Raw genomic sequence first — 16,805 nt, forward strand, 5'->3', positions numbered from 1 at the left:
AGCTCATTTGATCGAGTGAGTCTACTTGGATTTCAAGATTTACATTGATTAGAGGATGACACGGTCTATGCCTCACATTGATCAATCTAGATGTCTAGGATAGAAGGACAATGTCATATATTTTGTGAGGAGTCACAATTGGTAGTCACAAGGTGATGTCGGATCTCGACATTCTTGTAACTTGGGTAGTAATGATGTGTTGCTAGATACCGCTCATTACTTATGCTCCTAAATGGGTTTAGGGCATTGCCAACGTTACAAGAACCTATAGGGTCACACACTAAGGACAATTAGATGGAGATTTGGTTCATATGATGAACCAAGAGGATTAGATTTATTTGATGAATCATATTGGATTAAGAGTAATCCAAATTGGGCTAATTGAGTTGGACTCAAGTTGATTCATGTATTTAATGAGTCTAATTTAGATTATGACTCATTAAATCAACTTAATTTAATAAATTAGATTCATTATATTAAGTTGGCTTGAATCATATGGTTGGATTAGATCAACCATGAGAGAGATTTGATCAAGTTTGACTTGATTTGAGAGGAAGAGAAAAGTCATGTTTGACTTGACTTTTTGCCACATCACTAGTGAGTTGGCAAGATGTGGACCAATAGGATTGCTCCACATCATCAATGTGTGCCACCTCATGGAGGTTACAAGCCTCCATAGCATTTAATGTGGCCGACCCACATTAAATGAGGAGGTTACACTTGTTGCCATGTCATTTAGTGAGGTGGCAAGATGTGGACCAATAGTATTGATCCACATCATCCTAGAGTGCCACCTCATGGGGGTTACAACCCTTAATGGTCTCCACATTAATTGGAATTAATGTGGAGAGTTACACCTCCAAGATGTGGCCGGCCACTCTAGTGGGGAATGAAAATATTCATTTTTCATTCAAGTGTGATTAAGTCATCTTCTTCCTCTAGAGCTCTCTCTTCTCCCTCTCCTCCTCTCTTAGCCGAACAAGACAAGGTGCTAGCACACCTTTGTTTGGTCTTCTCCATCAAGGATTGTTTGTGTGGATACTTCTAGAGGACCGTACGCTTGACGGTCTTGAGATCCGGCAACATTTGGACGAGCGGGATTCGCGTGGGGCGCGCATCAAGGGTAATGATCTTAACTTTAGTGTAGATCAAAAGGTTTTACAAACTCGTACAAGAAAAGGTTTTTCGAAAAGTTTTGTTTACGAATCTTTGCACGAGATCCATGGCTTCGGGTGACTCGGGGTTTCCTCGACGCGAAAAAGCGGTTTTCGCGGCCCGACGAACCCAACATGGTTCATGTCAAACATAACAAAAAATAACATAGCAGGTCTTTATTTGTCTTAGCCGAGCCACTGACACACACACCTCCTTGCCTCTCCTGCAGCTCCCTTAGGTCATCCATCCCTTGCCTTTATCTCTGGTACAAGGAAGTAAGTTATGAGCACACAGGCTCAGTAAGATCCTTTCCTACTCACAAAAACCATATCTCAAAGCATAATCATATAAGCATATAATCAATGAAGACATAATCATCTAACCTTATGTAATGTGAACATAGTTCCTTATCATATCATATCACTATGAACCATGATTCTAACATATCATAATTAAAAGGATCATGTGATGTGAATCATAAGAAGCATAACATATCATCATGTCATATGAATCATAAACAAAACATCTCATAACCTCATGTCCTATAAGTCATAAGAGTATGGCATAACATCATGTCATATAATTCATAAAAAAACATATCATATTATGAATGGGTACATTATGCAAAATGTCCTTTTTAAAACATATGCCATGTCAAGTGCAAGATGTCTTTAAACATATCTTTTAATACTTAAACATAATATCATCATCATGAGGGCTCGGCTTTGTACCACCTACATACATAAATGCGCGCAATCCCTAGGACAGGGTAGCTAGCCCCGAACCTACTAGGGATCTAGACCCGTTCATAGTCCATCGGCCTAGGGGCGTACTAAGGAGCCTATCCCTTTTTACTAGACCCGTTCATAATCCGTCGGCCTAGGGGCGTACTAAGGAACCCACCCTTGGTACAAGCCATACAAAGTAAAATACATGTCATGCATATCATATCATCATAACTGTCATATCATATCATCATAGATGTCATGCTCTTGTCTTAACATGAAGAGTGCTCTTAATCCCAACTTAAGGGAAGCAACTCGTTGCCATTTTCTTATCATATCATAAGGCATACATTCTTGGGCACATAGCCATCATATAAAACCATTATCATGCTTGGTTCATAAGCATACGTAAATGAGCATGCTACATATTTGAAATCATACATGCTTGGGTACATAGTCATCATAAGATTCATTTCATGCATAATTCATAAACATACATAAATAGACATGTTACTTGTCTTGTCATAAAGCATGCATACTTAAGCATAAAATATATCATAAGAGTCATCATCATGCATAATTCATGGGCATCCTTAATTAAGTATATAAATCATCATAGGCAACCATAATCATACATGGAAAACACTTACTAGCATCTCCTAATCCATATCCTAGTATGTGAGACACCCTAGTTTCATATGGTGGCCGAAAGTCACCATGCTTAGTTTTAGGTTACAACAACATATAAGCATGTAAACCTTAAATCAAATTCATATCATAAACTATAAAGAATATCATGAGCATAGGTAGTAGGTTCTAAGCTTCCTAGGCCTTTTAACTTAGTTGTGGCCGAACCTTTAAGAGCATGAAACTAAGTTCTACATAAGCATAAAAATACCAAGCTACCTTCATATCATATCATAAGGGAAGTCCATGAGCTTGCTAAGTTTAAGTTTAAACTTTCTTGAACCCTAGATTATAGTCATGGCCGAAAGTTCATAAAGAAAGAAATAACCTCTAAGCAACATACAACATGAATACCTAGTCAATTTCATAACATATCATAAAGAAGTCTATGAGCATACTAAATTAGGTTTTGAGCTTCATGAACCCTAAAAACCTCATCATGGCCGAAACTTCATCAAACAAGAAATAAACTTCTAAGCAACATATAAACATGAATACCTAGCTAATTTCATAACATATCATAAAGAAGTCTATGAGCATACTAAATTAGGTTTTGAGCTTCATGAACCCTAAAACCTCATCATGGCCGAAACTTCATCAAACAAGAAATAAACTTCTAAGCAACATATAAACATGAATACCTAGCTAATTCCATAACATATCATAAAGAAGTTTATGAGCATACTAAATTAGGTTTTGAGGTTCATGAACCCTAAAACCTCATCATGGCCGAAACTTCATCAAACAAGAAATAAACTTCTAAGCAACATATAAACATGAATACCTAGCTAATTTCATAACATATCATAAATAAGTCTTTGAGCATGCTAAATTAGGTTTTGAGCTTTATGAAACCCTAAAACTCCATCATGGCCGAAACTTCATAAGACAAGAAATAAATTTCTAAGCAACATATGAACATGAATACCTAGCTAATTTCATAACATATAATAAAGAAGTCTAGGAGCATGTTAAATTAGGTTTTGAGCTTTATGAAACCCTAAAACTCCATCATGGCCGAAACTTCATAAGACAAGAAATAAATTTCTAAGCAACATATGAACATGAATACCTAGCTAATTTCATAACATATCATAAAGAAGTCTAGGAGCATGTTAAATTAGGTTTTGAGCTTTATGAAACCCTAAAACTCCATCATGGCCGAAACTTCATAAGACAAGAAATAAATTTCTAAGCAACATATGAACATGAATACCTAGCTAATTTCATATCATATCATAAAGAAGTCTAGGAGCATGTTAAATTAGGTTTTAAGCTTATTAAAGCCCTAGAATATTCATGGCCGAAACATATCAAGAAGGAGATCAAGCTTAAACAATATCCAACAATTTTTTTTAACTAATTTCATATCATAACATAATAAGATCTATGAACATGGGTTCTTCTCCTTTTTATCTTTTTTTTAAGTGTTCTAATTTTTTTTCGATAATATCGTAAGCGACTTGTACCACAGGTGAGGGAATACTTACTTTCTTGTTTGATTTACTTAAGGAGAGAATCTTGCTTGTGGAGCGCCTTCCTAGAGAGGAGTCCTCCTTTGTTTTTGGAGTTCGGCAAAGAGAGGTGAGGAGGAGGCTTGGTCACGGTGAAGGGAGGGAGGGAGGAGGAAGAGGAGAAAATGAATTTTCTTCTTTAATTTCCCCTTTTATTCATCATGAGAGGAGGAAGGGAAAATGCACTTTTCCTTCTACTTCCTTTTACTTCTCCTTAATGAAAAGAGGAAGCAAGAATCCTCTTTTCTTTTGAGAGGAAGAAGGCTACTCTAACTTCTCCTTCTAAATGAGAGAAGTTCTTTTCTTACTCTTAACTATATTGTAACTTCTCTCTCTAACAATAACTTCTCTTGGTCTATTGGTTAACCCATACATGCATATAGTAAGAGATCCAAGGTTCAAACCTTGGTCATCTCTTTTTGGTTCTATTTATTTTTGCAAATTTACCCATACGGCCTATTTTTATCCATGATAAAAAAAATATCTAAAATCTTGCTAAGTACTCTATGGGTGTTACAGGTAGTGGGATTGGTATTCTCCTTATATCTCCAAGGGAAGATAAGCTCTAACTTTCTGTCAGGATGAATTATAGGGCCACTAATAATGAAGCAGAATATGAAGCATTGATAGCAGGGTTACAGACCACTCAGCATGTGGGAGCATTCCGGGTTTATATTTATTCTGACTCTCAGTTAGCAGCCCAACAATTATCAGGTAACTTCGAAATCAATAATGATAGACTCAGGTTATATGCTGAGGCATTTGATAAGTTGAAAGCTCAGTTTCAAGAAGTAAATATACAAAAATTTCCTCGTTCTGAGAATCAGGTAGCTGATGAATTAGCTAAATTGGCCTCTGCTATAACACCATGGAGCTTAGATCGACCAGTGGAGCAGACATTGTTAGTATCTTGTATTGAGAGACACGCTGAAATAGAGATACAAGATGATTGGAGAGCACCAATCATATTATATTTACAGCAAGACATTCTTCTGATTGATGCAGAACAAGCAAGAATATTTAAGAAGAGAGTTTCCCAATACACTATGATAGGGGAACAATTATATAAAAGGGCTTTCTCTAGACCTCTACTTAAATGTGTCAGAATAGAAGATATACAATTTATCTTGGAAGAGGTTCATCAGGGCTCAGGTAGTCATATAGGAGGAAGATCCTTAACTCATAGAATTTTATTAGCGGGATATTTCTGGCCTACTTTACATGAAGATGCTGCCAAATGTGTAAGCACATGCATTTCTTGTCAGAAACATCAAAATATTCCACACCATCCTACACAATTATTGAGAACCTCTACAGTTTCCTGCTTCTTTGATCAATGGGGCTTGGATATAGTTGGTCCATTTCCTATGGCAACTGCACAAAGAAGATTTTTATTAGTAGCAGTAAACTATTTCTCTAAATGGGTAGAAGCAGAACCACTTGCTCGAATTATTGAAGATGCAGTTATTAAATTCTTGAGGAAAAATATTGTTTGTAGATTCGGTATTCCTTATAAATTAGTCTATGATAACGGAAGGTAGTTTCAAGGAGACAGAATCTTAGATTGGTGCAAAAGCTACGGTATTACACAAGCATTCACTTCTGTGGTGTATCCACAGAGTAATGGTCAAGCAGAAGTAACCAACAGAGAGATTATAAGAGGTTTATAAACCAAACTGGATCATGTCGGAGGTAGCTGGGTAGATGAATTACCCAGTGTTCTTTGGGCATATCGCACTACACCCCGAGAAGTTACAGGGATTACTCCCTTCCAACTAGTTTATGGAGGAGAAGCCGTAATTCCTATCGAGGTGGGAATAGAATCCGACAGAAGACAACTATATGACAAGGATAATGAAGGTAGATGACTTATGGAGCTAGATTTGATAGAAGAAATTCGAGATAAAGCTACAACTCGTCTTATATCATACCAACAATGAATGAGGCAGAATTATAACAAAAGAGTCATCCCAAGATTCTTTCAAGCGGGGGATCTAGTATGGAAGCATGTTAAGCCTACTGGGGATGTTAACAAATTACCACCACAATGGGAAGGACCCTACAAGGTGGTAGAAAAACTGGCATCAGGATCATATTATCTCCAAGACACAGAAGGAAGAATTCTCGGGTGCCCCTGGAGTGCAAATCATTTACAACCCTACCGAACTTAATAAACTTATATCGCTCGAGAAATACAGATATCCCAGAATGAGTGGACTAACACATCTTCAGTGTATTTCAATCATCCAATCACGTGAAATTTAGCACTATCAAAAGAATAAATCAAGTTTACTTTAAGCAATTTCCCTCCGTTCGGCCCTGCGAACAAATAACAAGTATGCTCATAATTTATGTACTTCATTTGGTAAATACAATGCAGGCCAAGTATCGCTCAAAAAATAAGCGCAGTTTAAGCAGCGTGGTAATTACCAGGCAAACATTTTTATTCTGCTCAAGCGACCGTCGATTGGGGACTTTAAGGAGTGACCAATCAGGTTTCCTTAAGGAATCTCGAAGATGTTAAACCATCACAAGGTTAGTGCTAGCATTATAATTTCGATCAAATGCATAGTCGATCGGAAAATCTCTTGAAGAAACCCGAACGAGTCTTCTTGAGAGGAACCGGAGACTCTAAACTATCATAAACATAGTCGATCGGGAAATCTCTTGAAGAAACCCGGACGGACCTTCTCGAGAGGAACTGGAGACTTTAAACTATCAGATGCATAGTCGATCGAGAAATCTCTTGAAGAAACCCGGATGGGCCTTCTCGAGAGGAACCAGAGACTTTAAACTATCAGATGCATAGTCGATCGGGAAATCTCTTGAAGTAACCCAGACGGGCCTTCTCGAGAGGAACCGGAGACTTTAAACTATCAGATGCATAGTCGATCGGGAAATCTCTTGAAGTAACCCGGACGGGCCTTCTTGAGCGGAACCGGAGACTCTAAACTTTCACAAGCATGGTCGATTGAGAAATCTCTTGAAGTAACCCGGACGAGCTTTCTCGAGAGGAACCGGAGACTTTAAACTATCAGATGCATAGTCGATCAGGAAATCTCTTGAAATAACCCGGGCAGGCCTTCTTGAGCGGAATCGGAGACTCTAAACTATCACAAGCATGGTCGATAGGGAAATCTCTTGAAGTAACCCGGACGGGCCTTCTTGAGAGGAACCAGAGGCTCTAAACTATCACAAACATGGTCGATCGGGAAATCTCTTGAAGTAACCCGGATGGGTCTTCTTTTGAGGAACCGGAAACTTCAAATCATCATGAGCAAGGTCAGGCAAAAATTAAGTACCTGACCAAAATATGATAGAGAACATGACTCTCTCAGTTCAAATCAGTCGGGGTTACATGTCCGACCAAGAACTCAAAGGTTGATATTAAACCGTTCGGGATTACACACTCGTTCGAAATTTAAAGTTATTTGGCTTCCTTTATAAACTCGGGATTACATTCTCGGTCGGGATTCGAAATTCAATGGGAATTCATTAGTCATTCAAAATTACACTCCCTGCCCGAACTCATGGTATTATGAGAGAATTCTGTGATTTGTCACATATTATCATTCGGGATTACACGCCCGTCTGAAATCTAAAGCCATCAGGATTTCTTTATAAAGATCACTCAGTATTATACTCTCAACCAGGATTCAAAATTCAGAGGGAATTCTTTACATATATAATCCCTCAGAATTACATTCCCCATCAAAGGTTACAATCATATGAAGTTCTCTATTTAAAATCGCGCGGGATTATACGTCCGACCCAGAGCACATAAATCCTATGGAGTTTTTCATATAAAGTTGCTTGGCATTACACATCCTTCGAAAGTATGGAGGTCTTTGGAATTTTTTTATATACAGTCATGTCCAGATAAAAATTAAGGGATTTATGGAAAGCCTTATTGCTCAGAATCGTATGAACAATTAAGGTACCACAACAGGAAGAGCTTTTGAGCAAGATAATACTTATTCTCAAGAAGCAGCAGACAGATCATAAAGATTTGAAAAACAGGTAAGTACAAGTTTTTTACAAATTTACAAGTACTTAATTACAAGTCTTTTACAAGTATACATTCATGCTCATTCAAAATGGCTCGTTAAATTATGGGGTAATTCCTCATTAAGTCTGCGACGATTTATGAATTGAAAAGAGGGTTCACGAGATAGATAACCACCTTCCCTTAGTTGTTGAATAACCCCTGTCACAGAATGATTTAGAGTCCCTATGACTCGACGAACATACTCGTTAACAAACGTCAGACACCTCAAAGAAGTTAAGCGCCTATCTTCCCATCAATTTTCCTCATGCTCCTTATAACTTTGAAATTCAGTTTTTAGTTTAGCAGCTTGTTCCTTGAAAGTGTCTCTTTCTAATTTAAGCTGCTTTGGTTCCTTTCAAAGTGAGGATATCTCTGCATCTTGAGCCTTTCTCTGTTCTTGCTCTTGTAGAATAGCAAACTCACTTGAGGCTGATTCTTGGGCCTGCTCAGAAAGAAAGATATTGTGAAGTCTCTCCACTTTCTCTAAAACAATGTTCTTATGAGAAACATTTGAAATAGCTTTGTCTTTCAGAGCAGTTTCACCTGGAGGCTGGAATTTAACCGATCCACCTGTAACTCCAAGGTTTTCCTTTCCAGCTCTTTATTTTTCAATAACTGGTGCTGATGCTGCAATTCCTTTTTCATAGCCTCTATTTGTTGAGTCTGTGAGGCTATCTTCTCTTGTAATTGAGTAAGCTCAATGTGGGAAGGGGGAAGATTGGCTTTCAGTGCCTCTACTTGAGCTTTTAACTTGCTATTGTCCCTTTCCAAAGCAATGACTAGTTGGTCTAGATGAAGACTTGAGGCAAGAAACTAAAAAAATAATGCAGTTAGCAGAAAATAATGATATGATAACAATATATAATGAAAAACACTTACGACAACAGCTTGACGACTGTGACTGTCAATGCGGTTGGAAATACTAGTGCCCCTTAACAGTTCTTGACTATGCTGCCAAGACTCAGCCAACGGTCCTTGTAGCTGTAGAAAACCATAACCAGGAGGGTCCGAAGCTTGTCCCAGTTGAGAGGGCAGACCCATAGCCTGTCTAAACAAAGGTGGGAGGATAGAAGGTGAGGAAGGCCGGGTGGAAGAAGAAGGAAGAGAAAGAGAAGAAGTGGTAGAAATGAGAATAACAGAGGAAGAACTAGAGGGGATGGAAGATGGCAAAGCAATGAAAGTTGATTCAGTTGTAGGAGCATGGATAGCTGATGGTCCTGGACTCGGAGAAGATCTCTTGTAAGGTGTTCTTCTCGCTCGGGATCCAGAAGCCAAAGGAGGTAAGGCCAAGGAAAGAGGCTGAGAGGATGCAGAAGTAGTAGTAGCCGTCTGAGAAGCAGAAGTAGCTGATACAAGAACAGAAGAGGAAGGAATAAGTAGAGCTGGTCTTATCATTCTAAGAGAAAGATTGGAAATAATGTGGGTAGGGAGCATTGGTGCCTTACCTCTCTCAAAAGAAATAGGTGAAGGAGCAATAGGGGTCTGCACAAAAGTACCAAAAGTGTCACGAAAGGGAACTTCCTCAGTAAGCTTGGGTTTCTTGAGTATGGTAATAAAAGGTTGTTCCTCTTCCTCTTCCATAGAAGCAATAGCTTCCACGGCTTGTTCTTCCTTAGATAATAAACCCAGAGTAGAAGTAGTAGGATTAGCTCGACGAGCCTGTAGTCATTTTTCTCTAAGTTATTTCAAAAAAGACTTGGTCATAGTTGTATTCTTGTACATGAAAGTGGGTAGAAGAGCATCAGCTGAAACACAAGAATTAGGCGTCTTATAGAAAATAAGTAACAAATAGCCGATAAACATAGCCGAGGATGTTTAGACATACCAAAAGAGACCTCCAAGGGAGTGTCGATGCAACTTATTCCAAAGGGAAACATTAAACCCTCCACAATCAAGGCCGGTAAACAAAATTTAGCCCCCTTTAGCTTGGATAAGGCAAGAGAGATAGAAGGATCATTGAGGAAGTCATCAGTGTTAGGAGCCGGGGGGAGATTGTGTATCTAGGCAATAGGAAAAGGAGGAGAAGAAGGGAGACACATAAATAAAAATTTGTAACGCCATTCCTCTTGAGGAGGAATCCTGCTAAATAAAATAGCCTTAGGACGAGATTGAAATTTAAAGACACCAATGTCTACTTGGCGGGGAATGAAGAAGTAGTGAAAAAGATGAGGGGATAGAGGGAAATCTAGTAGTTTAGACACTCCAACAAAACCAACGAGGATAGAAAAAGGCTGAGGAATAAGCTGATTAAGAGGAATATCAAAATAAATACTAACATCAACGAAAAAGGGATGAAGAGGAAATCGAAAACCTTGCAAGGCTTGAGCCCAGAAGATCGATATACTTCCTAAAAGAGGAAGATGCAGACTATCCTGAGGGGTAGGGCGAACTATATAGGAAGGAAAACTGTAGTTTACTTGTAACTCCACCTCCTCTAGCTCTATAAGGCCAGAAGCACACGAAAGGAACCATGCAGGGGAAGAAGTGGCCATGGCTGAACAGCAGAAGGAAGGTGAACAAGGGAAGGTGGAGAAATAGTCAGGGAGCAGAAGAGAGCATCTTAAACCCTTGCCTTCCTCTATGCCTTAGACCAAAAACCCTTAAACAGAAATAGAAGAAGAACTAGAAAAAGGAGAAATCCAAAGGCCAATGATAATTTGTGCAGAACTTAGGTATAAAGGGGGGTAGGAAAAGAAAAAGTATATACTCAATAAAAAAGAATATACAAAGACATAACTGACATAAAAAGAGGCGATGTCATCGAGAGATGGGATCAAATTAAAAAAGAAAGCCGAATCCCAAGGAAAGGAAGATAAGCTTAGCAATCATCCTTGAAAAAACGTGATAGGTTTTTTCTCTCTCACTGCACTTGACTCTAAAAGAATCAAAGCGACATGAGGAAAATAGGTTTGGTATAAGGTCGATAAGGTAACTTAAGACTATCTATCTGATTAAATAATAATATTAGATCGGGCGAAATCTGGCTACGTATAAAATACCGAATGACATTTGTAAACATAATGGTAAATCGGTCGGTTAAAACAGATTGGTCAAGATCGAGATAATAAACCAGTCGAGATCGGGAATGTTATAATAAACCAGTCGAGATTGGTGATGCTACAGTAAATCGGGCAGTTATAATAGACCGGTCGAGATTGGTGATGTTATAGTAAATCGGGTGGTTATAACAGACCGGTCGAGATTGGTGATGTTACAGTAAATCGGTCGGTTATAACAAATTAGTCAAGATCGAGATAATAAATCGGTCGAGGTCGGGAATGTTATAATAGACCCGTCGAGATTGGTGATGCTACAGTAAATCGGGCGGTTATAATAGACCGATCGAGATTGGTGATGATATAGTAAATCGGGCGGTTATAATAGACCAGTCGAGATTGGTGATGCTATAGTAAATCGGGCGGTTATAACAGACCGGTCGAGATTGGTGATGTTACAGTAAATCGGTCGGTTATAATGGACCGATCGAGATCGGTGATGCTACAGTAAATCGGTCAGTTATAATAGACCGTTCATGATTGGTGATGCTACAGTAAATCGGTCGGTTATAATAGATTGGTCAAGATCGAGATAATAAACTGGTCGAGATCGGGAATGTTATAATGGACAGGTATAGATTGTTGATGCTATAGTAAATCAATCAGTTATAATAGACCGGTCAAGATCGAGAATAACATAGTAAACTGATCAAGATCGATGAATGCATAGTAAATCGATCAAAGATGGATGATGTTATAGTATACTAGTAAAGATTAGATCCTTATGCAAATAGTAATAGATTGGAAAATATGATAAGGGTAAGGAGGAAAAGCCGGTTATGAAAAGGGGATAAAATTCAGGAAGAAGGAAGTAAACCACCCTAAATGAGAAGAACAAGTCTGATAGTAAGAAAAGAATACTTTTGAAACATATAAATATGAAAGATAAAAGCATGAGATGAAAATGTAAACCAAATGGTCAAACAAACTCATTAACACAAACAATTTTTAACAACAAATACGAAGAAGTTTAACTTCACAGAAATAAATTAGTTCTGATAGGAGTTGTCATGACCAGTAGCAGTTAACCTTACAATAGTCAAGATTAGGGTAAACAGGTTACTCTATAGATAATTGGGGAAATAGATCAGCAGGCCTGTTGTCAATCATCTTGCGGCAATTCAAGAAGTTAGGTGGAGGATCACGAGATAGGAAGCCTTCTTCTCGCAATTGCGTTACTGCTCCTTCAGCTCCGGCCGTATAGGCTGCCAAAATAGATTTTACAATTGGCCTATTGAATTCAGTAGAGCTGATTAGAGTCGTGGCCCGATCTTTAAAGCGATTTTCTTCACCAGCTTTATACTCCACCAAAGCTGTTTGAGAAACTTCAGTTCGGCGTCTTTTGTGGAAGCCTCCGTTTTAGCTGTATTCAAAGAAGTATTTAAAGAAGTTATTTCCTCATCCTTTAACTGTAGAGCCTTGAGTTTGTTAGCCAAGGTGGACTCGTAGTCAGATTTCAGCTTGTTAATCTCAGCGAGCTGCTTCTATAATTTGGAAGATAATTCAGTATTGAGGTCTGTGGCTGATTTAAATAGAGATTGAAGGCTCTCAAGCTGGGTTTCATATTGTTTCTTAGACTTTTCTGAAAGAGTGGTAGAGGATAGCTCAGCAACTTGTCGCTTCAACTTCTCGTTCTCATGATATAAGTTATGCGTTAGGTGAGCTAGACCCATATTGACCATCCATCGCTATGAACATAAGAATGGGTCATAAAACAGTCATGGATAAATAATAAATAAGTAATAGCAGACATACCTTGGTTTCCTCATGTGAGAATTGATCAATTATCTCAGGAGGGGGAAGCTCTGTAAAGAGAGGACAAATTTCCTCTCGAGCAGTGGTGAAAGAGCCTCCTAGCAGTATAGGAAGAACAGGGATAGAAGAGGAAGTGGTAGAAAAAGAGGAAGTTGGGATAGAAGGGGGAGCGAAAACTAAGTAAGAAGAGGAGGAAAGAGGTAAAGACCCAGATTCTAGAACAGATAGAGGAAAAGTAAAAGAAGTACTACCCGAGACAGTATTGCCAGAAGAAGGAGAGGAAGAAAAAAGAAGGGAAGGATATAGATCAGCCAAAGTGGGCTCAGTAGAAGAAGGGGCAGCAGAAGCAAAACCTTCTGAGGGTGATTCCTCAGCAGGAACAGTGAGTCTCCTTTTAGAAGGGGGAACTCTAGTTAGTTTGCGTCTCGGACGTTTTCCAGGAGCAAGTTCAGCAAGAGATTTTTCTGAGCTTATAGGGGATGTAAGCTCAGCAATGGAGAGAGAAGTGGCTGGTGAAGAGGCAATAGCCACTGATGAAGAGAACCGAAGCTTCAATTGAAGGTGGCGGATTAATGGTAGAAAGAAGCTCTTGCTCTTTTGCATGAAGTTGGGCCTCTTCCAGACGTAGTTCTTCGTCAATCAAAGTAGCATAAAAATCAGCCACTACACAAAATGGTATAGAATGTTTTAGTTAGTAAAAATTGATAGAAAAGGAGACAAAATTTTACCTAAGGAGCCATGTATCTTAGATCTGACTGGGCTCAAACCAAACAGATATAGAAGATCGCTCCGCAGCCATTTAGTAATAGAAAGGCGGTGACATAGCAACTTTTCACAATAAAGGGGAAAAGACGGGTGAAGATGAAACTCCTTGATATTAGGTAAAGGAGGTAAAGAAGGTCTCCAAGCATGGGACCAAGTAATAGGTCCCGAAAACTTTATAAAAAAGAAGCGAGATTTCCAGGCTTTAAGAGAAGAAGGCATGTCATAAAAAAGGACCATCTTAGTCCGAGATTGGAAAAGGAAAACACCTGGTCTGCTAACTTTGGATAGGAAAACATGAAAAAATTTTGAGGAGTAGGAGGAATGTCAAGTGTACGAAACAACATGTATAGGCCACACAAATAACGAAAGACATTAAGCACAAATTGTTGAAGAGGAATGCCAAAGTATTGGCTTACATCAATTAGAAAAGGAGGAATGGGAAGCTTAAACCCCCTATCAACTGATCCCTAAAGAAAGTCACACAGTTAGCAGGAGGACGGTGAGGATGCTCGTCTGGTTCAGGGATTATGATGTAATATTCCTCAGGAATTTCATATTGCATACGAATAGCAAGCCGAACATCCTTGTTGAAAGAAGATGAAATTTGAGTATACCAAGGAGAAATCATTTCTTCAGCCATAGACAGAAGAGGTTAACGGAGCGACAGGTTACTTACTGAGAACTAAGAAAGAAGATCACGGGAAGACGGTGAGCGCGAAGATTGATCAAAGATTGCAGCAAAGAAGAAATGCTAAGGTAAGGAAAAAGAAACAAAGTCGACGAGAAGATGAAAGCTTTAAGGTTGAGAGAACATGTAATGACTGTTAGATTGGAAAACCCTTTTTGCAACAAACACTGTTGATTACAGAAGTGTGCAGACGCTAGGATTACACAGGAGATGGGAAAAGACACACGTCATATGACCATAAATTGACATTTATGATGGCCGCGACAAATCGAATCATGTAGGGGTTGGTAGTGCCTCGTCACGCGCCTCCAACATTCTCTTACCATTGAAAAACCAATCATAATCAAGGAAATTTTGAAAAAAGTGTGTGGTTTACTAGGTATAATAAAGGAAGATGGACTGGGTTTGACAAAGCCCAGGTCGAAGACAGAAAATATGAAAGAATAATAGTCAGTCATGTGCGAAGCACTGTCTGAATTAATATAACTATAGTAGATAGGCTAATATTGGTCGGGATAACCTTGTCTATAATAGACAGGCTAATATTGGTCGGGATAACATTGTCTATAATAGACAAGCTAGTATCGGTCGGGATAACATGCCTACCATAGATAGGTTAGTATTAGCCGAAGTCAAAAGGGTTGATTGATTATAACATATCGATTGTATTTGAGGCATTTAGCCTTATATAACTCGAAGTATGTTATCAGTTAAATAAAAACAAATAAATTTTGCATATACTCAATAGGCCAAGCCTGATCAGGCACATAATATAGCTCAAGCTATGTAACTAAATCAAACATAAATTCATGTCTAGTCAGTCGGCTGACAACCCCTTCGACTAGACTAGAAGGGAAGCCCACTGAAGCATGAGCTCTCAAACTTCTTAGAAAACTTCAACCCAGCTAAAGGTAAACCCAATCAAGTCGAAGAAGTGGGAATATCTGGCCTGGCATGAGGATAGGATGAAAAATCTGTCATCTAACGGAATTGCCCCCCCCCCCTCCCCGTTCAGAAGAGCCAGTGCGTTCTTTTACGCCTAGGAGAAAGTGGGAAAAAGAGTGGTCTCATGAACAAAGGAGGTGCAAACTTGTTCAAGTCCCCGCAGGCATGTCACGGAACAAGCCATTTCCTACATGAACACTTTGAGCTCTGCTTCCAGAGCATCCACCTTAGCTTGCAGACAACCGGGGCCTTGCTGCCATCGTGACGCCAATAGGCTAGTTATGTGAACCTCCTTGGTTAACGCAAACACTTCTGAAATCTGCTGCGTCTGCAAAGCAGTCATTTCTTTAGCTTGAAGTTCTAGATCTCAATGAACTTTGTTCCTCAAGGTCGTTCCCAACCGTACTTGAAACTGGGTGATCAACAGAAATACCTCCAACTCTCCTGCCCGATAGTTAGCTAGATCCAAAGCCTGTGCAACTCCATCTACAGATTTTGCCTTGTCCAACAAGAATTGCCCCCAGAAAGGGGGGCCTAAAACCATACTCTCGATAGGAGGAGGCAAACAAGGTGGAAAGGAACTGAGGCAAGTGAAGAAGGAAGGGATGATCACAACCCTATTTTAAGGATCAAAAGACTCACGAGATCACTGTACTTGGGTTCACGGGATTGCTGTACCAAGAGTCACGGGGACTACTATAGAAGGTCACGAGTCTACTGTAGCGACCATGGCAGAGTCACGATTAAGGATAGATAAAGAAACAAAAATAGACTTGGGTCTAGTCAATCGGCTACACCTCCTTTGACTAGACTTGAAGGGAAGGCTAGTGATATGGGTTAGCTTCAGTAGGTCCCCGGTGAGAAGGTAAAAGGAGATAGCAGAATTAAGCAAGCATGAATGTTGACCAATATCGGTCGGGACAATAGGCCTAAGGAAATATAGACCAATATCGGTCGGGATAACATGCCTAAGGAAATATAGACCAATATCGGTCGGGATAACAAGCCTAAGGAAATATAGACCAATATCGGTTGGGATAACATGCTTAAAGAAATACAGACCAATATCGGTCGGGATAACAGGCCAAAGGAAATATAGACCAATATTAGTCGGGGTAACATGCCTAAGGAAATATAGACCAATATCGGTCGGGATAACATGTTTAAGGAAATACAAACTAATATCGGTCGGGATAACATGCCTAAGGAAATAAGCATGTTATCAAGGAGAGCATCCTATTGGCTTACGTCATCATAGACCTGTGGAAATATAGGTTAATATCGACCGGGACAACAGGCCTAAGGAAATATAGACCAATATCGGTCGGGATAACAGGCCTAAGGAAATATAGACCAATATTCATTGGGGTAACATGCCTAAGGAAATATAGACCAATATCGGTCGGGATAACATGCCTAAGGAAATATAGACTAATATTGGTCGGGATAACATGCTTAAGGAAATAT

The 16,805-nt window shown here is 39.2% G+C and overlaps 1 protein-coding gene across 1 annotated transcript; it reads right to left on the reverse strand.

Annotated features, from left to right (window-relative positions):
* Window positions 1-8,484: 8,484 nt before the first annotated feature.
* On the reverse strand, window positions 8,485-9,710 carry LOC122026687. The gene is made up of 3 exons (XM_042585416.1): window positions 9,009-9,710; window positions 8,673-8,942; window positions 8,485-8,571 (listed from the first exon to the last, which is right to left on the reverse strand). Exons 1-3 carry the CDS (start codon window positions 9,708-9,710, stop codon window positions 8,485-8,487), a joined length of 1,059 nt encoding a protein of 352 aa, XP_042441350.1.
* Between the last annotated feature and the right edge of the window lie 7,095 nt (window positions 9,711-16,805).

This window comes from Zingiber officinale, chromosome 10A (assembly GCF_018446385.1).
Source record: "Zingiber officinale cultivar Zhangliang chromosome 10A, Zo_v1.1, whole genome shotgun sequence".
NCBI classification, from domain to species: domain Eukaryota; kingdom Viridiplantae; phylum Streptophyta; class Magnoliopsida; order Zingiberales; family Zingiberaceae; genus Zingiber; species Zingiber officinale.